General features: G+C 39.4%; 1 protein-coding gene across 2 annotated transcripts in view; it reads left to right on the top strand.

Moving 5' to 3' along the window:
• Positions 1-23,382, top strand: part of CACHD1 (cache domain containing 1) — a 201,462-nt gene that overhangs the window by 115,708 nt on the left and 62,372 nt on the right. For both annotated transcript variants that reach the window (XM_004679077.2, XM_012722438.1), the window contains exon 4: positions 15,417-15,523. In XM_004679077.2, the coding sequence (XP_004679134.2) occupies positions 15,417-15,523 (107 nt within the window). The remainder of the gene's footprint in view (positions 1-15,416; positions 15,524-23,382) is intronic.

Genomic DNA, 23,382 nt, shown 5'->3' on the forward strand with positions numbered 1-23,382 from the left:
TATAGTAATCACTGGAGTTCTTGAAATATATTCAAGATTGTTGTTAAAGTCTTCCCAAACTGTAAGGTCATGGTCCTGTAAAGCAAAGTCTTTCTATTTATGCTTTATATCTGGCCACGTGTATATGTAATATAAGGATCTCATCCATTCTTTAATATCTGGACCCTGTAAACATTCTTGAAAATTTAGCAGTGGCCCTACGGCTCTCTAGCTCTTTGTTACTAGTATTTTAAGTGTATGTGATCTATTGGTCTTACTTCTTTTCCAAATGTACTAAAGATGAGGTATTATAAGGACAGTGTTTTGTTTTTAAGTAATTTCAGCCAATTAATGAATTTTCCACCTTTTCTCTTTAGGTATAGAATATCGTTTTTATATTTTTCGATGCATATCTGATTTTTCTCACTTAAGACTTATTAATGCATATCTTAATGAAATTAAATGCACTGTTTTGAAGAGAGAAATGTTTTAAGAGTATTCTGCAGAAGTTTGAACCCTGAGGGTTATATGAGGACAACAGATCCTGAAGAACAGCTGATTAATTTCTCAGATGATTTAAATACCTCCCCTCTCAGGCAGGTCAATTCTATTAAAATTCTTACTCAGGAACTCCTACATTTTGTATATAGGGCTTTGCATGGTAATTAGCCAATCCACCAGTGTTTGTTGAAGGTACGATCTAAAGAATTAATGTTTTCTACTATGAAAAAAATCGATAAGATTTAATCTAAGACAAACTCTTTCAGGTGTACCACTTAACATGATTTTGAGAATGAGCTCATTTACACAAGTAGCTTAAAGAACGACTTCCTTTGTGTTATACTGGGTTAGTTGTGAGGGTGCATTCCATTGTGGGCACACCCTCAACGACCCATGGGCACATGAACACATAATCACCCCCATGAACTAGAGCTGACTTACAGGTAATTTTTTTTTTAATCTGTTGTCAACATTTAAACTTTGAGAGATCATCCTTTTTAAAAAATATAAGTTTCTGTTTTTTTAAAACTAGAAGATCTGTCCACTTGGCAATAGCCAGTTTTTATCAAGAGTAGCTCTCCTTGGAAGAAGGGACATATGTTCTCCTGGTCACCACAGTGTCCAACAGTCCTGTTCTTCCCAACCCAGTGACCTAACTTTCATCACCATGTTGGCCCACATTAGCATGTGAATGTGCAATTCTTGATCTAAAAAGACCATAGAACATTAATAAATTTGACTCAAGAACGTGTTTTATCCATGTGCATTCCATGCAGTGCCATTTTTAAGACATGCATTCTCATTCTGTGAAGTTTAAAAAACATAGCTCCCTTATGCATAAAACTAATAATACCCACTTAATCTCTCAATTCATTTCTCTCTTCCTTTCCCCAATTTCTTATGTATGTTTTCCTGCCTGGTGTCATTTTTTTGTTTATTTATTTATTTATTTTTAAAGAAGAAAGAACATTCATTGCAGAGGGTAGATTTGGAAAGAAATTCTGGGAAATGGACAAAATGGACTTGACTTTTTATTTGTGTCCATCCATTCAGTGCTGTTATTTTTGTTAATTGGCTAATCACTGCAGGGACTGGTACAAAAGTGTCTAGACCAGGTCTAAGGTGAGTGAGTGATTCTGATGGCACTGGAGTAAGTAAGCAACCTGTTTCCAAGCTCTCTGAAGCCAACCACCTGGAGTTAGGAGACTTCAGCTCTGTAGCTAATTCTCTTACACCCCTCAGGGGAGACTTTAAAAGCTTTAGCAATTCCAACAAATGAAGAAACTCCTGAAACTGATGTCAAAGTGGATCCCTGCTATTTTACAAGGCACTCTTTAAGTTGGGGCCTCCATTGAGATGGATATAGTCAATGGGGAAGGCAGATAGGACTCCTCTCATTTCCTGAGAACCCAAATTTAATGCCTCCCCTGCTGGCATCCACTAGAAGGATATGATTTCAGAAGTCAGGTCTTGTATCACTCAGCCTCTTTGGAGTATTGTGTTGCAGACAAAGCAACTAGCATGGGTCCTGATGCAAGAACACAGACTGCTGATTACAGTTCTCATGAGCAACCGCTGTTATAACCCTCAGGGTTCTCCAGAGAAACAGAACCAATGGAAAATGTGGAAGAGAGAGTGATTTATTTTAAGGAATTGGCTTATATGATTGCAGAGATGGAAGTTCAAAGTCTACAGTGTAGCCCAGCAAAGAGTTGTAGTTCCAATCTGCCTGCATATTTTCTTCTTGTTGGGGAAGGTCAATGTTTTATTAGGGTTTTCAACTAATTAAGTGAAACCCATCCCACCATCCCACTGATTTAAATGTTGATGTCATCTCAAAAACTCCTTCACAGAAACACCCAGAGTAATTGATCAAATTTCTTAGTATTATGGCTCAGACATATAACATTAACTTCATATTTTTTTAAAAATAAGCATAGAAAACTGGACTGCACAAGCTAACACTGAAGTTAAGTTTTCATTAACACTCAATTTTAGGCTGTGGGATGCCACACTCATGCCACAAACTTTGTACTATGTTCTGCCTCACTGCTTCTCTTTAAAAAGTTAGTACTCATGTTAATAAGCTACCTGGAAAGGAGCATAGGCATTTATCATGCAAATTTGTTGTATATTTTGTGTTGTAATTTCTCTATTCTTTTTTTTTTAGTTAATTTACTTGAACCCAAACATGAGTTCCCTTTCATTTTTAAGAGAAGACAAGCGTCAAAAAAAATTGTTAATTTTATTTTAAAAATCACTTCACATTCTACTATTATGGGAAAGAAATTCTTTAAGTGGTTAAGACAGGCACCTTTTTCTTTTAAGTCAATTATGATGCAGACCATATCAGAGTCATAGTTCTAAGACTGGATGGGTCACTGCTACTTTTCCCTGTGAAATAAGAAAGTTCGCTTAACTTCTTTAGTCCTCACTTTCCTCTACTGTAATTTAAAATAAGCAGTTGAACTCTGTTTTGCATATTGAACTATATATTTTTAAGGTTTTCTAATTTTCTCAACCTTTTTAGGTTTTGTTTTTTTAAATGGAGGCATTCGCCATTATAGGCAATTTTTCTACTTCTCAAATTTGTAAATTTTAGATTAAGTGAGCAATTCATTTTTATCTTGTTGAGGCTTAAGGGGTGGGGGGAGGAGATAATCTTTTGCAGCAAGGGTTACAGAGGTTAAATTACTCATTCATGCATTCCTATAAAAAATATTTGTGAGGCCCTCCCTGGTGGCGCAGCAGGTTAAAGCACTGCACTGAGAAGCTAAAGCCACTTCCGCATGAGTTCAATTCCTGCCTGCCCCGGAGGTGACCACATAGCGTGGCAAACCTCTTCTGGCCCACCCGCTGCTCCCCTCAGCAGTGTACTTCGTAGATCTGCCTGTTCTGCTCCCCACTATGTCTCTGGTGAAGCTTCTCACTACCCCTGAGCCTCTGGTCTATACCCCAGTTCTGTATGTACAAATAAAATAAATCTTAAAAAAAAAAAAAAAGTTTGTGAAATGGTTTGCAGAAGAAGCACTGCAGTAGAAAAGAGGTTATAACATGAGGACATGAAGGCAGAAAGAAAAAATCAATGTGAAGATAACTTCATGGCTGGAATGGTCAGGGACACTAAAGAGTCCATCATGAACCTGGAGCTAGTGAGGGAAGAGGTGGCTGAGAAGTAGGGTAAGTGTCAGATCACAGAGAACCTCAAGTCCTAGACTGAAGATCTGGGACTTTTTTGAGGAGTCTTAGGCTTCTTTCTTCTCCATCTTCATTACCTGACACATTTTAGATGATGATGATTGGTTGCTTAAATGAAAGAATTTAAAGATTTTTTTTTTTAAAGGGGGTGAAATGAGAAAACATCAGATATGGGCATTTCCCATCAACATGTAACCAGTGAACACCAAGTCTCATCTCATGTAGGCAAGGGCAAGACCTGAACTTGGCTATTGGCATCTTGGGCATGGAAATGGGGTGCAATCAGTAGCTGAGGTTGAGCCTTGGTCATCACTTTTGAATACTTCACACCAGCTTCTAAAGCATATTTACATGCTGTGTGCCCTCTCATCTTTCTCCTTAGTTACACTTGAGTTCAGAGATCCTGACAGATTGAGCTTTGTGTTCTACACATTGCTTAAACAGGTCCTTAGTAAATATTTGTCAAAGGAGTTAGTTTGTGGTTGCAGACCTGATGTTGTCTTTGGTTTTGGAGTACTGGTGGTGAAGATGTGAGATTTACTGAACTGCTTTCCCTTTAAGCAGAAATTTGAATACGCTTATGCTCACTTCTAATAGTAGTTTTTATCTGAGCGTTATTCCATCAGTCTAAGCTCTGACAGGAAACTTGAGTTGATATTGTCTTAGTTATCTCAGTTGCCCTTTTGATTTAATCACTGATAATAGGGGGCATGAGTAAGAGTAATAGTGGATTGTATAACATATAAGCTTAAAAGCATGACATTTCCAAATACCTCTGGCAGACTCCATCCTGTGTTGTAAAAGAGATCCAAATATTCTTTTTGAGGCAGTTGACCTACACTGAGCTACAGAGACCGCTGAGAACTTGGGCTTGATGAAGTGATAGTTGGTGCCCTGAAGTGCAGAACTTCTGCAGACAGATCTGGAAAGGATGTTTCAGACCAGAAAGCAGCAAGTGTCAATGAAGATGGAGTAGACTAAGGCAAAAGGCTTAGCTGGGTGGTAAATGAGAGGTGTACTGTGGCTGGCTGAGAGGCTCTGTGCTTGACCATTTTCCCTCTGGAAGCTGTTAAGTTTTAAAGGGCAGGAAAGGCTGTGGTCAGGTTTATAATTTGAACAAATTAATTAGTTGGCAAGTGAAGGATAAATTGTGGTGAAGTTGCATGCCAAGCTGGGCCATCCTAATAATTCAGGAAAAAAAGAGGAAACCTTTAGGAAAGGACTGCAGGCAAGCAGAAGACACCTAAATTGGTGGTAGCTCACACAAAATGTAAGCATGGCAGTGGCAGAGGAGAGAATCTGCCACCTAGGTATTTTTGGAGATTAAGTTAGGAAGGAAGATTTTTAAAATGGTTCTAAATGCTACATTGAGCATCTCGGAGGATAAGAATCTTATTAACTAAAAGACACAAATAAGAGCAAGAGAAGAGCCTTAAGGTGATGAATTCAATATGAACATGGTGATTTTTGATTATGGGTTTTACATGGATCATTCTTGGGAGGTGTTTGCCAAGTAATTGACATTGCAGCATCATTTCTTAAGCTTACAAATACTTTCACTCTCACGGCTGTTATATTCACAGCAGTTCAGGAGAAAGGGCAGCATTGAAATGTATAACTTTAATGTCCACACCTGAGTTTTTATGCACAATAACAGTTAACCCATGTGGACAACTCCTGGTTTCCTCCCAGCCCTGTTGTAAGGTGGAACACATGGGAACAAAAGGGGGGGGGTGTAAATTGTTTAACTCTGTATACATTTTATTATATCTGTCCTTGTGAAAAATAAAAGTGCCTCTTAGCCAGGTACTTTGCAGAATGACTCCTGTTCTTTTGTTCTCTCCGAGTCACAAGGTCAAATGATGTGACAAGCATGGTCGTTGACAACTGAGTTTCACTTTATGGCTTGTCCTGGTCTTCCCCACCAGGACTCTGTGTTTTGTGTTTTTGCCCTGAAAGTGCTCTATGGTCAGACTTGGTCTTTCAAGTCACCTCCCCGCCTTATGGTAAATATTCATCTCTGGTCCCTTTAAAAATTATTATTACCTACAGGCAGGTGAAATGTCCCAGTCTTTGTGGATATTGGTACCAGAGAGACTTGAGTTGAGCTCAAAATTCATCCAAGATTTTGCAGAATGCTTTACATTTCAGAAAGCATACTTCCTTACTTGGTTTAATTTATGTAAAAGAGTTACATATGTTTATACTTTAGCAAAATACCTTCTTAGGCTTTTACTTCTGTAAACATTATTTTACTTGCATTCTTCGTGTGATCCTCTCAACACACTGGTAGGGTAGGTGCGGCCCTCCCCCACCTCCTCCATTTTGCAGATGAAGGAGCAGCCTCAAGACTGCGTGGGGCTCCGAGGAGCACGGATCTGGGTTTGCTGCTTCCGAATCAATTTTTCCTTTAATGATCAAATAGTGTGGCCAGTAGTAAAATTGAAATGGTTTATCTGCCAATTGAAATGCTGAACTATGTGTGCCTTCTTAGAATTTCACTTAAGGCTATTTTAAGAAGACCCTCTGCAGATTCTAAGTTGACTGAATAGAAGGCTTTCCTAGCCTCCTATGTTTCAATTTTAAACATATTTCTGCAGTGGCTTATGGAGAGCGAGAGAGGGAGACTGAGATCAAGATGGAGATCTAAGCCTGCAGGATGAGTGTTGAGACACAGGCAGAAAGCACCTGCACATCTGCCTGCTAACAGTCTTGCTTCCTGCTTCCTGGATTTTTCCTTGTGTGACCTTCACTGAAGTAAGGACGGAAGACTTCCACAGCTTTTTAATGCTGAATTTCACCAGCTGCTTCTTATAGATTTTAGGGAGAGCTAGCCCTGTGATTTCCTTTTCTTTCTTCCTTTCTTTTTTAAAAATCTGGCCTCTAAAAGAAACTAGCAGGTAGACTATGCCAGCTTTAAGAAATAGATACACCCTGTCATAGTAGAGGACAAGAAACTTCCCTTGAGTATTTTTGTATTTTATTGTGCAAAAATATCAAAGTGTGGGCCCTCCCTGGTGGCGCAGTGGGTTAAAGCACTACACTGAGAAGCTCAAGCCACTTCCGCATGAGTTCAATCCCCACCTGCCCTGGAATGTGACCACATGGCTTGGCAGACCTCTCCTGACCCCCTCGCTGCTCCCCTTAGCAGTGTACTTCGTCGATCTGCCTGTTCTGCTCCCCACTCTGTCCCTGGTGAATCCTCTCACCCTCCGCATCTCTGGCCTGTACCCCCGTTCTGTACGAATAAATAAATAAATCTTAAAAAAAATATATCAAAGTGTGTTCAAGGAAGGCCAAGATTTAAAAACCAGTCTCTGTGATGTCTTTCGGGGGACTTGTCTGATAGGGTGAGGTACATCTTTGTCCTCACACTCATACCTTTGTCGTGTTTTTATTACTGGCTCAGTGATACCTTTTGAGGTCACATTAGTCATAAGCATCTCGCATCATGTGGTTCGTGTTTCCTTTTACAGAACAGAGAGGTTTGGACCGGTGACTCCCTCTCCAGTGCGTCTGTGCCTGACAATCAAGCCAGTTCACCTCTAAGGTCATTGGCTGACGGAGGCTCTCTGTGCTTCGGTCTCTGTGCCATGCCAGTCAGAGGTGTCTGCTGTTTACTAACTACTCAGTGTATGTGTGGGGAGAAAACACAAGTTACAGTTTTGAGAAATCTGTCTCTTAGGCTTTCCATGTTCTTTCAGTGAACGCATACTTAACTAATTCTTCACAGGAAGACTCTGGGCTAGCCCCAGGGATAAATGCAGCACAATGAAGAAATATGTTAAATCCTTAGAGGAGGCCAAGTGGTAGGGTGAACAAGGCCTGGGGAACAGCATGGAGGGATCCCACCAGGCCTCTGTCATCTGCCTGCTCCCTCTGATTTTCCATAGTTCCTTTTCATCGTCTTCATTCACACCTTCCCCAAACCTAGAATATCATCTCTGATGTGATTATGGCCACTTCCAGCTCCTCTAAATATCTGTCCCTTGTGCAGTTTTCCAAACTTGTGTGAGAAAGTGGCTTGATAATACTGGCACTTGTAATCTAAAAGTAAGACACAGCATCATAGCAGGCCTGCTCTCAATGATCTGTTGTATGGGAAATGACAAAGAAGAAATACCGTTGATTTCTATGGTACTTGGATGTTCATACTGAGGAGGAAGATGCTTTATTGCTCTGAAAACCTTGCCTTCTAAAGGTATTTGAAATCCCTTGTTTCCAGTCTGGCTGAGTTGCTGAAGCCTGAAAGTTTAATCCTTATTACTGATAAGAACAAAAAGAATGTGACTTATCACTCCCATCTCTGCAGAGATGGAAGGAAAAACCATTTCTCGGAACATGATTACACGTTATTTGACAGTGTTTCAGTTTGCCCATTAATTTAGGTGTTTGAATAAGTAAACTCAGTTGGGGGGATTTGAGTATCATTTACTTTATAAATGTGATAGTTCCTTTTTGAAGTGTTCCTACTCTTACTCCTTTCCTCAACATTCAAACAGAGTTTAAATATTTGCTAGTGCAGATGTTTGATTTTTATCTTAGCTCTTTCTTTGTTTAACTTTATTCTCATTCGTGGTTAAGTGGAAGATAAGGGGGTTCTTGTTTAATTCTTTTTAACTGGTGTTGCTCAAATATTTGGAGAGCAGACACTTCTCAGAAAGAATGAGCGGGAAGCTGGTTGATTGGAGGTGAAGCGATATATCTCCCTGTCATATTGCAGTGAACCAGATGCTGTCAGGCTGTCACTAGGACTTGGGATCTGGTAGCATAGGTGTTTTTCTACGTCCACACTAAAGGCTTCTATAGTTTCTAGTCAAGTGGTTTTGCTACCTTTGCTTTCTGGAAAAATTTGTGCTTTTCTTAAAATGAAACTTGGTGGTTCAGCAGTACTAGCAGCAAGACTCTGCCTGGTGTTGTGAACACCATCAGAAGTTTACAGCATTTGCTCCACACCAGCCTCTGATCTGATACAAGGGTTTGCTACCTGAAGAAATGGTCCCTTTTTTTTTTTTTAACCTCTTGCATCTGTCTCAGCATTTGAACAATGATTAAAAGCAAGCAAACAACTAAAATATATACCCTGCCCCATTCACTGTAATCAAATGGGACTTTGTTTATGAACCCAACAATCAATTTAAGCCTCACTTCTGGGAGATACCCATAGGAATTTGATTTTTAATTGATTCCCTTAAAAATGTGTCCATGAAAAATACCTCATTTCATTCCTGTTCTTGGAACCCACACCATGAATGTGGTTTTGTGCACTGTATCATAAATTGGGCAGGCTTTGTTGGAAATATTGAGGAAAAACCCAAGGTTCTGAAGTGATTTGCCTAGCAAATCACCTTCGATAGGAAATTTAAACAAAGACTAAGGAAGAGATTCAGGAAATAACCCCAACTGGTATGTGTCTCTCTTCTTTATATCTTTTTCTTTCTAAACTGGGACTCCACTGAAAAGTTGATTTACACTGTGAATCGAGGCTGAATGAAATCCAATTGGAACTCACTTGAACACTGTTTTGATGTAAGATTCAAAGCTTCTGCAAATTTATTTTATCTTCTACATTTGCTGATCTCCTGCTTGTAAATCCTGTTGAAGGAGAATAAAAATGACTGCAGCCTGATGGGAATTAAATGTCTGAAGTTCAAAGCAGTTTGCACATCAGAGCAAACGTCAATCAAATGAACATCTTGCAAGCCAGGCAGGGAGTGAATTTCTCCATGGGGAAGAGATCAAAGTGGGAGTCACAGTTCTGTTTTCTCCCTCGGGATGCAGTTTCGATCAGTTGTTCATGAAAGTAAATCCAGAAGGAAGTTGTTGTTTTTTTTTTTTAAACTGAGGGGGTAGGAAAAATGGAGTTATTTCTCTTGAAACTGAATTTCAGGCACTGTTTTTATCTTATGAAAATAAGTCTAGAAAGCAGTCACCATCGAAATATCCCCTTTCTGAGAATGCAAGTCTACCTGAGATTTAGATAGGATTGTTCTGTTACTGTTGCTACGTTTTTTAAAGCACAAATCAAGAGATAAGTTCAACAGCCTGTTCAATTTATACAAAAATTTATGGTTTCTCCAATTCTTGAGCTTTCCTTAAGCTTGGAATTATATAAACGTGACTGTCAGCTACTGTATTTCTCAATGAAAAATCATTTCCATAACCTCATAGGTAATTGGCATATTTTTATAAGGTACCATAAGCATGAACTTTATATTTCTCACAGTCTGAGTCAGGGTGAATAGCATGTTTCTTTTTTTTAAGATATATTTATTTATGCATACAGAACTGGAATACAGGCCAAAGGAGCAGGGGCAGTGAGAGGATTCACCAAAGACAGACTGGGGAGCAGAACAGGCAGATTGACAAAGTACATTGCTGAGGGGAACACTGGGTGAGACAGAAGAGGTCTGCTGCCCACCTCCACCGCCCTCCCCCCCCATGGGTATTGAACTCTTACTGAAGCAGCTGCAGCTAGCTTGCAGTGCTGCATCCTAACCCATTGGGCCACCAGGGAGGGCCACATGTCTCTTTTCTCTAAATCATTTTCTAACTGTCATTCATAAAATGCATTCCCGTGTAAGGCAAATCAACTGGTACTCTGGGCCCCAAGGTAGCTAATGGCTTAGCAAGCTTTATTCCTCTTTTGAGTAAGAGTTGGAGTCCAGAGATGTATGAGTGGAGAGCAGATAATCACTGGGTCTTTGCTCCTGTCAAAGACCCTCCAAACTCACCAACTTGGGACACAGTTCTCTCTCTCCCTCTCTCTCCTCTCTTTCTTCTCTCCTCTCTCTCCTCTCCCCTCCCTTCCCCCCAACACCTGCTTCCTTATACTAGCACATCAGTGGTGAACGCAACAATAAAAGTGGAGTAAGGTTTAATTCTGGGCATTTCTCATTAACTTAGGTAAGTAGTACCTATTCCCTGACTGAGGCTCAGCATACCAAGGGCAAGACATTGGAAAGTACTATGAGATCATTGACACTTACAGGTACCATACACCTAGCAAATAATCAGAAGCAAGGGAGGTGGTTGTCCTGTCTTCAAATTCATCAGAATGTGGGAGCTTGATAGGTGAACATTAATTCAGTATGGCCCCATTCTCTACCTTGTGTGGATTACTCAGGGAGCAAGAATTAAATTCTGAAATAAGGCAATAATCTGTATCATCCCTTATGAGTAAACTTTCAGAACCCAGATATCCTAGAACTAATGGGATTTAAGTCAATTTAGCATCTGGCTGACCTTCTCCTGTAAGATGGCTGTTTAATTCTTAAACATCAGGGTTGTTCTGTGGATTTTTTTCAGGAAAGGCACTTTGGCTACTTAACATCTTTTTGGGTCAAGTGTGACTTGTGGGTGGTATGTGTGTACCCATCAGTTGGTGCTACCCTGAGCTGTGTGTCAGCATTGTGCTTGTCTACTTTTATGATAAATGAGTGGTGGTCATCTGCCCATTCTGTGCCATGGCACCCCAGTTCATGGTCTCATTTAAGGAGTTTTCAAATTTTGATGTCATTTCCTTTGATATTTTTCTTTATTATTTTTGTTGTACACACACTGTTTGTTCAAAATCCCTTTGCCATGATGCCCAAGTCTGTCTCTCAGAAGAGAAAGTTGGTACCAACAAAAAGGAGAAAATGGTCTGCTCACTCCCTGTGCAGAAAAGGAATTTGCTAGCTCTGCTGTCCCCTGGGAACTTCTAGCATGCTGGTTCCCTGGCACATCTCAGATGTCACTAGCATGGGAAGGGAGCTGGAGGCTTTTCTAGAATTGGAAAAAAATAGTCTCCTCGGAATCTTCCATAGGTAAGCCAGTGGTGAACATTTTAATATTTAAGTTGTCTAAAAGCAATAAAGAAAGCTGCCTTTAATATCATTATCCTCTTCTTTCACTCCCTCATCTTTGCCCATAGAGTTCTTTATTTTCAATTTCCATTGTGACCTAACTTTATGGTTAGGTATTGTCATTTTTATTTTAAGAAAAAGCAATGATTCTCCCTAAGCCCTACAATCTTTCAAAGTAATCCTCTCCTTTGAGAGAACAGAATTCTACTCCAGCTGTTTTAGGTAATGATTTATTGATTGGTTTATCAAGTTACACTCCAACGTATTCATTATGAATGAGAACTCAAATAAGTTCACATCTTGGCTCTGCTACTCCCCAGCTGTGAACTTGGGCTTCTTAATTTAGCATTTCTATGCCTCAGTTTCCTGGTCTGCAAGTGGAGTTAATAATAGTTCCCTTAGGATTTGTGAATGTCAGATGAGTTAATCCATGTAAAGCACTTGGATATACTTGACAGGATAAGCACTTTTAGGAACTGTTAAATCTTATCATTATTAATGCATCCAGTAATATTTTATTTCTATTTATTAAATGCTTACTGTGTACCAAGACTTAAGAGTCATTTTCTGACTTAATTCTCTTTTTTTGTTTTGTTTTTTAAGATTTATTATACTTACAGAACTGGGGTATAGGCCAGAGGTGTGGTGGGTAAGAGGGTTCACCAGAGACAGAGTGGGGAACAGTACAGGCAGATCTACTGCAATACATTGCTAAGAGGAGCATCAGGTGGGTCAGGAGAGGTCTGCCGTGCCTTGTGGGTCAGCTCCCTGGCTGGGGATTGAACTCATGCAGCAGTTGCTTTAGAGAGCTTCAGAGTGCAGTACTTTTAACCTGTTGCGCCAACCAGGGAGAGCCCCTGACAATTCTTAACACAATTATATAAAATAACTTCTATTAATATCACCATTTTATAGAAAAGAAAAATGCAGACTTAGAAAATGTGAATTATGTGCAAGAATTATACAATGAAAAGTAATTTAAACCAAAACTGCAGCTCAGCTTTGTGCAACTCTGAAGCCTGTATTCCTGCCCATGACATAATCTTGCTTTGCCTAAATAGCAATCTCTGGTACATCATAGGTGTTCAATGAATCTGATTGAATAAAACGTGCAGAGCTTTCTGATAATTTAGCTCTCTGTTCTTTGGCTTTAGTCAGTAGGACTTTTTGGAGAACTAACTGTGTGCTAGACCTAAAAGAACTAGAACTAGCTATATCCTCAGGTAACTTATAGTCCCAATGGAGAACTAAGACTCCACAAGGTACAAAGAGAATTGGGGTTCAGCTGCTCTGTGGCAGGGTGTATACTGTAAGACTTGTATAACAGAAACTTGTGGCATTTCCCTTCAATATAGCTTTTATTTGGTGTATGGGGAAAACAAAATTAGTAAGATATTTTTTGTCCATTATTTATAATAAGCCTTATTTTGAAAGTTGTATTGATTAGCATTTTTTCACTATAAACAACCTAAAATCAATTGCTCTGTAACAAAAGTCAATTATGATGACACTATTTTAAGCCTGATTACCAAATAATAAAAATGTAAAAAGGGACACAAGCATAGACTTAGGAAGCATGATAGCACTAATCATTTTGAAGAAGGGAAGGGATCCTCATAGGCTGGAGCTGACCACGGCAGAGGAGGAAGTAGAGCTGGGCTTACAGAGTGAGTGCAGTAGACCCAGAGAGCATCACCCTTGGAATCCAGTGAAAAATGCACAGAGGGACTGGGCTGGCTAGAACAATAGGTTAGGAGATAGTAGAAAGAGGTTGGGTAGATTATTGATGGCAAGTACTATATTGTGAAACTTTTTTATGACTGGCAAATGTTTACTGAGTACCTACTCCTGTTAATGAGTCACTTCCATTTATATTGTTATAAAAATGTTTTCTTTAATGCTCTTACAGATGGTCTTTTCAGTTCAGAAAGGAAAACAAACTATAAAAATAATTGGCTGGTCTCCTTGCTCTCCAATAGCAATGTTCATTTCACAAGCTCAGGGAAGCTGTGCATGCTGAGCATGGGACTTTAGCTCTCTGGAGAGGTAGGGCTGATGGCACGGGTCCTGTGTAGGAAGACTGCACTGGTAGAGATGGAGCACTCCAGTCTTACCTTCTTCCTAGGAGAAACTATCAGTAACTCTCCTGATTTGTCCTTTTTAGCAACTTTTGTGTCACTTGAATTAAGCATTGTGGTATGTAGCTCATCTTGGACAGGAAGTAGTGGGGCAATCAGTTCACATTCCTGTTAGGACCTTAGCTTACTGGGTCATCTTTGGTGTCACTTTCCTCAACCATGAAATGAGTAGGGATGTAAAGGGGTCATGAATTGTATAAAAGTCAAAATGTCAATTTTAAGGGCCCTCCCTGGTGGTGCAGTGGGTTAAAGCACAGCACTAAGAAGCTTAAGCCACTTCCACATGAGTTCAATCCCCGCCTGCCCCGGAGGAGATCCACATGGCGTGGCAGACCTCTCCTTACCCGCCCGCTGCTCCCCTCAGCAGTGTACTTCGTTGATCTGCCTGTTCTGCTCCCCTCTCTGTCTCTGGTGAATCCTCTCACTCTCCGCATCTCTGGCCTGTACCCCAGTTCTATGTGAATAAATAGATAAATCTTTTAAAAAATGTGAATTTTAAGCACCCCTAAAAATTATGAAGATCCTCTGTCTTTATCTCTGCCTGTGCTCACACAGAAAGTCATTCTGCATCCCAGGAAAGCCTGTCAAAGTCAGATGCCTGGGCCTCAGACTCACTAAATCAGACTTTGCCAGGGTGGGCCCCAAGTACCTGCATTCCAGTATACCTTTCAGGTGATTGTGAATATGGGCCGTTTTAGTAACTAGGAATTATTCATCTTAGACATGGTCCTCGCATGCTGGTTCTTCCAGACCCCTGGAAAAAACCAGACTTGTGTTTAGCACAGTGGATATTTGTGGAAGATTAGTTAACATAATTTTGAGAATTATTATTTCTTTGGGGGAATACTTAGAGACTTTGTGAGTCCTCTTAGTATCTAAAACCCTAAATGGGTTACTTAGAAGTTCAAAAATGTTCTCTCCTGTTAGATCTGATTAAATTGACTTAAAAAATCCACTTATTGAATACAAATTAGTTGGTTTATTTTCCTTGAAATTATTGTTTGCGCTAGCACCCAGTCATTGATTACCCTGGTATTTATTTAGCAGCTACTAGCCAGACTAACAGCATTATTCTAGCTCCAATACTAGCTTTATACTACCACTGGAAATCTAAAAAGACCAGCTATGTGATATATATCCTTGAGAAGAACTTCAGTACATTATTAGCAATCTTTTCTCAGTTTTGGAAAGTAAGGTTTTTTTGTTGTTTGTTTGTAAGTAAGAAAATTGAGTCTCAAAAATTGAGAAATGTGTTGAAGGAAAATGAAGATTTTGTCCAAGGTTGCACATTTAATATGACAGAGCAGGGATTCATCTGAAGATTTCCTGTCCCAGAGCCCTCTTTGTCTTCACTAAGATCTACTGTTGTTCTTGGTTGCTGATCCTCACGTAGTATAATCTGGGGAAGTGTCTCATATATTACATGGAGCTCAAATCTGCCAGTCTAAATTTTGTCAAATATGTTTTCTGTTTTTATCTATAATATTTTGATCTGTATTCATTGGAGGGGAAGAGGGAGTTGTTTCAAATGCTGATTATTTCTTTACCTTCTTAGAGTTGAGCTTGATTTTTGAAACCTAAATGTAGATACTTTTTTTCCTCATGCTGTTCTGAAGTGCTTTTTTGTAATACTTAAAATCTAAACCACAACTTTATGAGCGGATCTACTTCTTATACCTGATGAACTATTTTTGTTTGTTTTCCTTTATTGAATAATCACCAAATAAAAACTACTGATTCTCTTCTATTTCAGATTTGATGGAAACTTTAATACCAATGTATCTAGGACAATTAGTTGTGATCGACTTTCTACTACTGTTAATAGTCGAGCCTTCAATCCAGGACGAGACTTGAATTCAGGTCAGTAATCTCTTGGAGATTTTATAAAGGTGAACTGTATCCCATTATGTTCAAATTAAATCAGTGTGCTGCTTTAGATATTTCCCTTTAAGGTTTGAAGGAAAATGTCGTATACTTTAAATCAGGTATTTCTTGCTGCAAAGTTGACCCTCAAAAGAAAGAAAAGAGGAAAAATGTTGAGCCAAAATGTGTTGAGCATTGACTGTATGGAGGGCCTGTGCAAGACTTTGCTAGGTTCTTCTGTTCATTATCTCCTTTGTTATGGTTTTGCCTTTGTTAAGTTACATCAAACCTATTTATCTTTGCCATAGAAAGTATTGAATTTCATTTGCATCTCCTATTTATAATTTTTATTTGTTTTGGGGTTTGTTTTGTTTTGTTCTTTAATAATAGAGATTTTTCTACTACTGCACAGTGGTGCTGTATGTTAGGCTGAAGTTTCTTCCTGGTTACATGCAGTAGTAGTAACTAAGAGGGCAGCTGTGCATGTATAATTCCAAATTGACTTGATGTCTCTGTTTTCTTGCTCTGGAGTTTAGTCCATGTTTCCACCCTGTCTGTTTTATAACATGTACATTTCGATTGGTGGACCTCAGAAACTAAAAGCTTCACTTTTAAGAGCTGAAAGAGCCTTAGAAATCACCTACCAGCTTTAATCCTCAGATTTTACCAAGGAAATATCTGAAATTCAGAAGGGTCCTAAGACTTCCCTAATTGCTATAAAGATAAGGCGCTAATCCTTAACCATGAATAACTATATTTTCCAAATTGCAGGTCCCTTGTGGACATGTAAAACCTAAGGGAGAAGCAAGAGAACCAGAATATTTATTTACTTTTAGAGCTCCATCCTATCTCTTTTTCTCCAGGGGTAGAATCGTAGACTTTGGTAATTGTATATATGAACCAGGGAATCTATTAGGTCTAGAAAGAAAGAACTGTAAGCTTCTGTTATTCAGGAATCATAAAACTATAGCTGCTAGCTAAAGAGTCGACCTAAATCAGCCAGGCACATATTGTCTGGACTTAATGCAGGATAAACTCAGTCATTGTCTTATTGACCAGAGAATCCAGAGACCCTCTGGAAGGTAAGATTTACTGCTAAAAAGGAAGAAGCTAGGGCCCTCCCTGGTGGCGCAGCGGGTTAAAGCACTGCACTGAGAAACTAAAGCCGCTTCCGCATGAGTTCAATTCCCGCCTGCCCCGGAGGTGACCACATGGCGTGGCAGACCTCTCCTGACCCGCCCGCTGCTCCCCTCAGCAGTGTACTTCATCGATCTGCCTGTTCTGCTTCCCGCTCTGTCTCTGGTGAATCCTCTCACCCTCCGCATCTCTGGCCTGTACCCCAGTTCTGTATGAATAAATAAATCTTAAAAAAAAAAAAAAAGGAAGAAGCTAAATGAAAATATTTTTTTATAAGAAAACAGTTAAAAAGAATGCAGAAGGGCATGGAATGGATGAAGAATTTGCATTATGAGAGCTTTCATAGTCAGCACAGCATACCAAATACATAATGCAATCCAACATTGTGTGTAGTTAAAATGTTCATAGTACATGATAACATGAACTATACCCTCAAGTTTTTTATGAGTGAATTTTATATACAGAACCTAGAAGGGCTCATCACTGTGAGTTAGTAGTTAAGTTAAAGTGATAGAACTGCAGATATTTTTAACCTCCATTTTAATTTTCTAATCTCATCATAACGGAGGCATGAGGCAAGAGGATTAAAAAGTACTTTCAAATGCTTTTGTGCTCCTTACTAGTAGTCAGTACCTTCTTAATATGTTTCTGATAATAGATCTTCAGTCTGGTGCTGAGGTTCTAGGTAAAGCTCCATGATACTCCTGGCTATGTGACTGAGGCTGTAAGAAAGGCTTGGGCAGACTGCTTGTCTCATACTCATTTGGGAATCAGTGAAACTCCACCACCCAGATGACCCACCTCAGTCAACCACACACTGGAGGATCTCAAAGCTGCCCCAGTCAGGGGCATCCTCATTGCTTATTTTTTATCTGTTGCTAGTTTCTGTTAATGGGGTTATAGTTGACATCTGAATGTCTCCATCACTAATAGTTGTCTTTCATGCCTGTCTCTTAGTGAATACAGAAGTAATTCTGCGAGGTCATAATCACCTACTGAGATGAATAAGAAAAATAAGAATTAATTCAATAAATATTTATTAGGCACTCGATGTGGCAAACTCTTCTTTTTACTAGGTCAGCTATAAGCAAAACAAAAAGCATGTATTCTGAAATCTGGGGCACACAGATTTTAAATAAATAGACAAGAAAGTATACATGTCAGATGATGGTGAGTGTTACAGAAGAAAAGTAGCAGGGGATGAAATGTCAGGAATACTTTGGGATTGAGGATGGGCACTGTGGGAAGGAAGGAGAAGAGGGGATGACTTTTTTTAAAGATTTTTGTTTTATGCTTACAGAACTGGGGTACAGGCCAGAGGTGTTGTGGGTGAGAGGATTCACCAAAGACAGAGTGGGGAACAGAACAGGCATATGTACTGAAACATACTGCTAAGGGGAGCAGTGGCCAGATCAGGAGAGGTCTGCCATGCCATGTGGGTCAGCTCCCTGGCGGGGGATCGAATTCGTGCTGCATTGGCTCCTGAGGGCTTCATAATGAGGAGTTTTAAACTGCTGCACCACCAGGGAAAGCACGAGATGACTTATTTTAGTGAAACCTAAGTAAGTGGGTCTCTAAGTAATGAGCATGACTAATGGAAGTGTGCCCTGGGTGTGCAGGCTTTGGGTTGGGAAGATGTTTGTTGTCCTCAAAAAAACCAGTAAGCTGCAGTTGGCTTCAGTTGAGTGAAAAAGGTGGGGAGTGTACCAAAAAATCAGGCTTAAGAGGTGATTTGGGGGCTAGGTAACCAGTAGATTAGAGGAAAAAAGGGCTTACACACAGAAGTCACATGGCTGAACTTAGATTAAAAACGTATCACTTCTATGGCAAAAAGAAAAATTTGATTCTAACAAGGTGAAGAGGGTAGGCATAGGGAGACCACCCCTAAGAGATTCTTCCAATATCCTGGTGAGAGGTGATGAAGGCATTAATAAAAGTAATAATGTTGAGAAATGATTAGATTCCGAATACGTTTTGAATGAACCAATAGAAAATGCTGATTAATTGGATGGGGTGGGGCAGAGTATGTGGTATTAAAGAGTCACTCAGGAAAGACTTCCAAGATATTTGGTCTTATCAGTGAGGACAGAGTTACCTTTTACACTGTCAGGGATATTGGGGGGGGGGGCAAGCAGGTTTGTGTAGGAAGTGGAATCAACATTTCAGTTTGAGAAAAGGTAAGTTTGAAGTGTGTATTAGATATCTAAGTGGAAAGGTGTTTCAGGCAGTTGGCAGTACAAGTCTGGTGTCTAGGGAGTAGGCCAGACTGGAAAGGTGAGATTGATCATCTTATTAAGATCAGACAGCAAGTAGCTACGGGTAAACAAGAGAAGGGTTCCAAGGACTGAGTCTTGGAGCACTTTCCCATTGAAAAGACGAGGAGACAATACAGGAATCTGAGGAAGATGTCAGTCTGGTGGAAGGAAAAGTAAGAGCTTTCTTCTTAATGCCAAGTGAAGAAAGGATTTCAAGAAGGAAGGAGCCATCAGTTGTGTTAAGTAGGCCCAGTAAGATGAAGGCCAAGAAAACAAAACATTGGATTTTGCAACATGCCCATGAACTTGACAGGGATTGTTGGGATAATAGGAATAGAATGACAAACTGATCCTGAGTGGTTTAAGCTCTTAGGAATGGAGGAGGGGAGTTGAAGACCATAAGTAAATGAACTCCTAAAAGTTTCACTGGAAGGTCATGTGATCTGAACAGAATATTTTTAAATTGGAAGAAATTGTAGCAGGGTTATGTGCCACATGGAATGATCCAAGAGAGAAACTACTGACACAGCCAATGATTGCTACAGCCTTTTCCTTGGCTAGGCAAGAGATGATGGGATCACAGGGGCCTAGAAGCACAAATCATTGATATTTAGTAAGAAGAGGGAAAGAGAGTAAGTGGGTAGCAATGCCTGCAAGCGATGCAGTGTGGAGAACTAGAAGACATTCCCTCACTAGGTGATTCTCTTTTCTCAAAGAATTCGGAAGCAAGTTCACCAACCGAGATCATAATGCTGGGAAGAGGTGTTTAAAAACCTCTAGCTAAGATTGTATTCTGTGAGTGGAGTTTTAGCCTGGAACTCAGCTGCACAAGTAATTGGGAAGCCTGATAATATACTGTCTCCATTCAAGTTTTTATTTGTTAAAGGGAGATAATTTGGAAAATCAGAAAGTGGGAAAGAGGAGGATGGTGAGGACAGATGCATGTCATGGGAGATCAGGTCTTGAAATTTGCTAGTTCTTAGAACATGCATATCTCAAGGGTAACGCACTAAAAGTTCTCAACAAAGTTGACGTAGCCTGATTTACAGGCAGCTTTTGGCAGTGCTCAGGTATTTGAAAACTGACTTGTTTATATTTGAAGTTTTGTGACATTCCACCAGGCAGTGGCTGAGTCCCAAAGTCCACAGTCTCCAGCAGTCATTTGTAGTATGTGAGGAATAGTAGATGGTGAAGGGGAGTGACCTCAGAGCTTCCCCTTTCCTACTCCCAGCTCATACCCCCTTTCACAGCAGAATTAATGTGCTCCATAGGCTATCACATGTCTGATATTTACATCTGTAAGATGTCTAGCCGAAGGCTCTTTCAGACTGTATATAATCCATCAATGGGTCCCTAACTAATAACAGTTTCAGATTGCCTTTCAAACTTACTGCAAATAGACTCACATAAACTGTAAACCATTCTTAGCTTCATTTAGCCAAAACTAGGCCATGTGCCCTTCTAACTAACAGACACATGTATTTTTCTAAAACCCATCCCTGCCAGGTCTTTACTTTTTAAATTGATTCCTTGTCCCTGATAACATTCAAGTAACTGTTGCTTGACAGTGCATACATTATATTATGGTACTGGTCATGTTTTGCTCAGGTTCTTTTCTGCTTTTATTCCTAGTTTCTCACTTTCTCTTTTTTTTTTCCCCCTTCAAATTCCTGCTGAGCTATTTTCTTGTGCGTAGCCTGATCCCTAAAGAGAGTTTATTTGAAGAGTCCAAGAAAAGTTGCCTCTTGCTCTCTTGAGTTATGCAATTGAGTTGAGAGTGGAAGTAGGAGTTAGTTTTTCTCACCAAAAGAAAAAATGTCTGGACTTTCTTTATTGTGTTTGATTTAAAGAGCATTTGAAGTTTCAAACTTCGATCTTGGTTGCGTTATAGTCTTCATTGAGAAACAGGACTCACGGGGTGTAAGGGGCGTTTATAAGTCACATTACAGAGGTAAATGCTGCAGGAGGTACAGGTGGGCACTGAAGGCTGCAGGTTGTGCTGCTAAATTCAGTACCTTCATCACTTCCTTGTGAGAGTGACAGTGATTGGCTCTGTGCTGCAAGTGTTGCTCTTTTCTTTAACATTATCTGTTAGATATGCTAACACTGAAGCAGTGAAAAGTTATGCTCTACCTAAAAGAAGAGAATAAAAATAATCGAATAGGAAATTTAGGATTTTATTACCACATCATCATGATTGCATTAGTGTCAAAAGATGTGGTGACTGTGTATACAATGTCTACAAATATTCAGTCACTTAGAAATCTCGCTTCTTAAGATTATGTAACACACACATACACACAATAATTAAGTATGCAGATAAACAGGGTACTTCCCTTTGCTTTAATTTCCCCTTCATTCAAGTGCTTTTGCTATACTGAAGCCACTTTAAAAGTCTAGTCTTTCTTAGTTTCTCACAATTTTACTGTACCGATTTCAAAAGATTTCTTTTAGCCTTATATATGTATATATTTTCACATATACATATATTCCTGTAACACACTTATGTATATAACACACACACACATACGTGTGTGTGTGTGTATATATATATGCATAGAACACACACATATTCTCATAGCACATATAACCCATAGTGGATATAGACTTTTTTAACTTAGCAAATATACTGAGCTCCCTTTTGTATATATATAAATATATCTTTGTACAACTGTGGTAACAATTGTATAATATCATTGAATTGATCGTTTATATCTCCCAACATTTCACTACATCATTGTTCTCTTGAAGGATGGCAAATGGCAATGCTGCAGCTTCATAAGACTGTATGTAGCAATTGACATGTAAACTTCTTTCTGAACTCTGTCAACTTTTGGTTTCTATAACATGATTCTGTGTCTTTGATCCTTGCCTCCTTTTCACTTTTTTCCTGGGTGTTTTCTTTAAGGTAGATGATCCCACATGTCTGTGCCACCTCCCAACATTTTATCACCCTAAATGTTCTTAAATTAGTAGCCCCTCACTTCCCACCTTGTTGTACTCAAATCTCAATCACCAATCTTGGCCCATTTCCAAACTTTATTCTGACACATTTATGAATATCCTGTAGCTACCTCAAAAAATTAAACAGTAAAAAAAGAAATTCCATCTAAACTTATTCCTCAGTCTGGGTTCACTATCCCAATTATTGGTATCCTTGTGCTGTTACACCAGAAATCCTCCCTAGACTTCTACTCAACACTTCTTTTTCTAACAATGCATTTTCTACTCAACACTTCCCAGGCTTTAACAGTTTTGACTAACCTTGAGTTAGTGACCAAATAAGTGTGAGTGAAGGAATATTTAAGGATTTATTTTATGTAGACATCTTACTAGGTAAATGCGTCTTAATCTTCCTGTTGCTTACACCAACATGTCACAGATCTCACTGTCCACTGAAAAGGAAATTTTCAGATTCCATAGTTTTAAGATATCTCTTAAATCCCCTTGCTCTTCACCTTAAACACCATAAACTTAGATCTTCACTGTTTTTCTAGAAGGGTAATTAATGTAGAAATCTTCCTGAAGTTTAGCCTGTTTTTATTCTCTTTTTCAGTATATCCTATCCACTCAGGATATAGGTATTTTGAAAATACCTGATTTAGAGCCCCATTTCTCAAAAATCCCTGATGGCTTCCCTTCACTTCTAAGACAAAGGCAGAGGCCTTTCAACATCATCTTTCTCTATGCTTTCTCTTCATTAGCCCTTGTAGCTCTATCCTCAGCAAATCACTTTCCTTTTGTCAAGCCACTGGTCTACCATAATTTTGCTTTGTCTATTGTAGCATGTTGGGTTTACCAGGGGGCAGGTGCTAAGGTGGAGAATGGCAGCCTGGATGAAAGGGAAAGAAAAACAATTAAGCAGTGGATGAAGATACGCTGATAGACAATGTCCATAGTACTCAGCCACCCCCAAGGAGCTAGAGACTAGGATATCTATTTTTGCCCACTCTTTACTTCTTCATAATACTTTCTCATTTAAGAATTTTGATTATTTAAAATTGAACTTCTAATTAGCCTCCTGCTCCTTTTGATTTGCTTTTTTAAAAAAAAAAAAAAAAGATTTATTTATTTGTACATACAGAGCTGGGGTACAGGCCAAAGGCTCAGGGGCAGTGAGAGGCTTCACCAGATGGGGAACAGAACAGGCAGATCAACGAAGTACACTGCTGAGGGGAGCAGCGGGCTGGTCAGGAGAGGTCTGTCACACCATGTGGTCACCTCTGGGGAAGGCGGGAATCGAACTCATGCAGAAGTGGCTTAAGCTTTTCAGTTCTGTGCTTTAACCCACTGCACCACCAGGGAGGGCCAAGATAGAAATATTTATAAAAGAATGAGGGAGCAAAATAAAGGGGATGAATTCATGAAAGTTTGCAAATATAACATTTATTTTAAACAACATTTTCTAGACAGAACTATTTTCATCTAAGAATTTCAACCATTTTTTTTTTAACTCTGATAGAA

The sequence above is a fragment of the Condylura cristata genome, unplaced genomic scaffold (genome assembly GCF_000260355.1).
Source record: "Condylura cristata isolate star-nosed mole 26May11 unplaced genomic scaffold, ConCri1.0 scaffold00008, whole genome shotgun sequence".
NCBI lineage: Eukaryota > Metazoa > Chordata > Mammalia > Eulipotyphla > Talpidae > Condylura > Condylura cristata.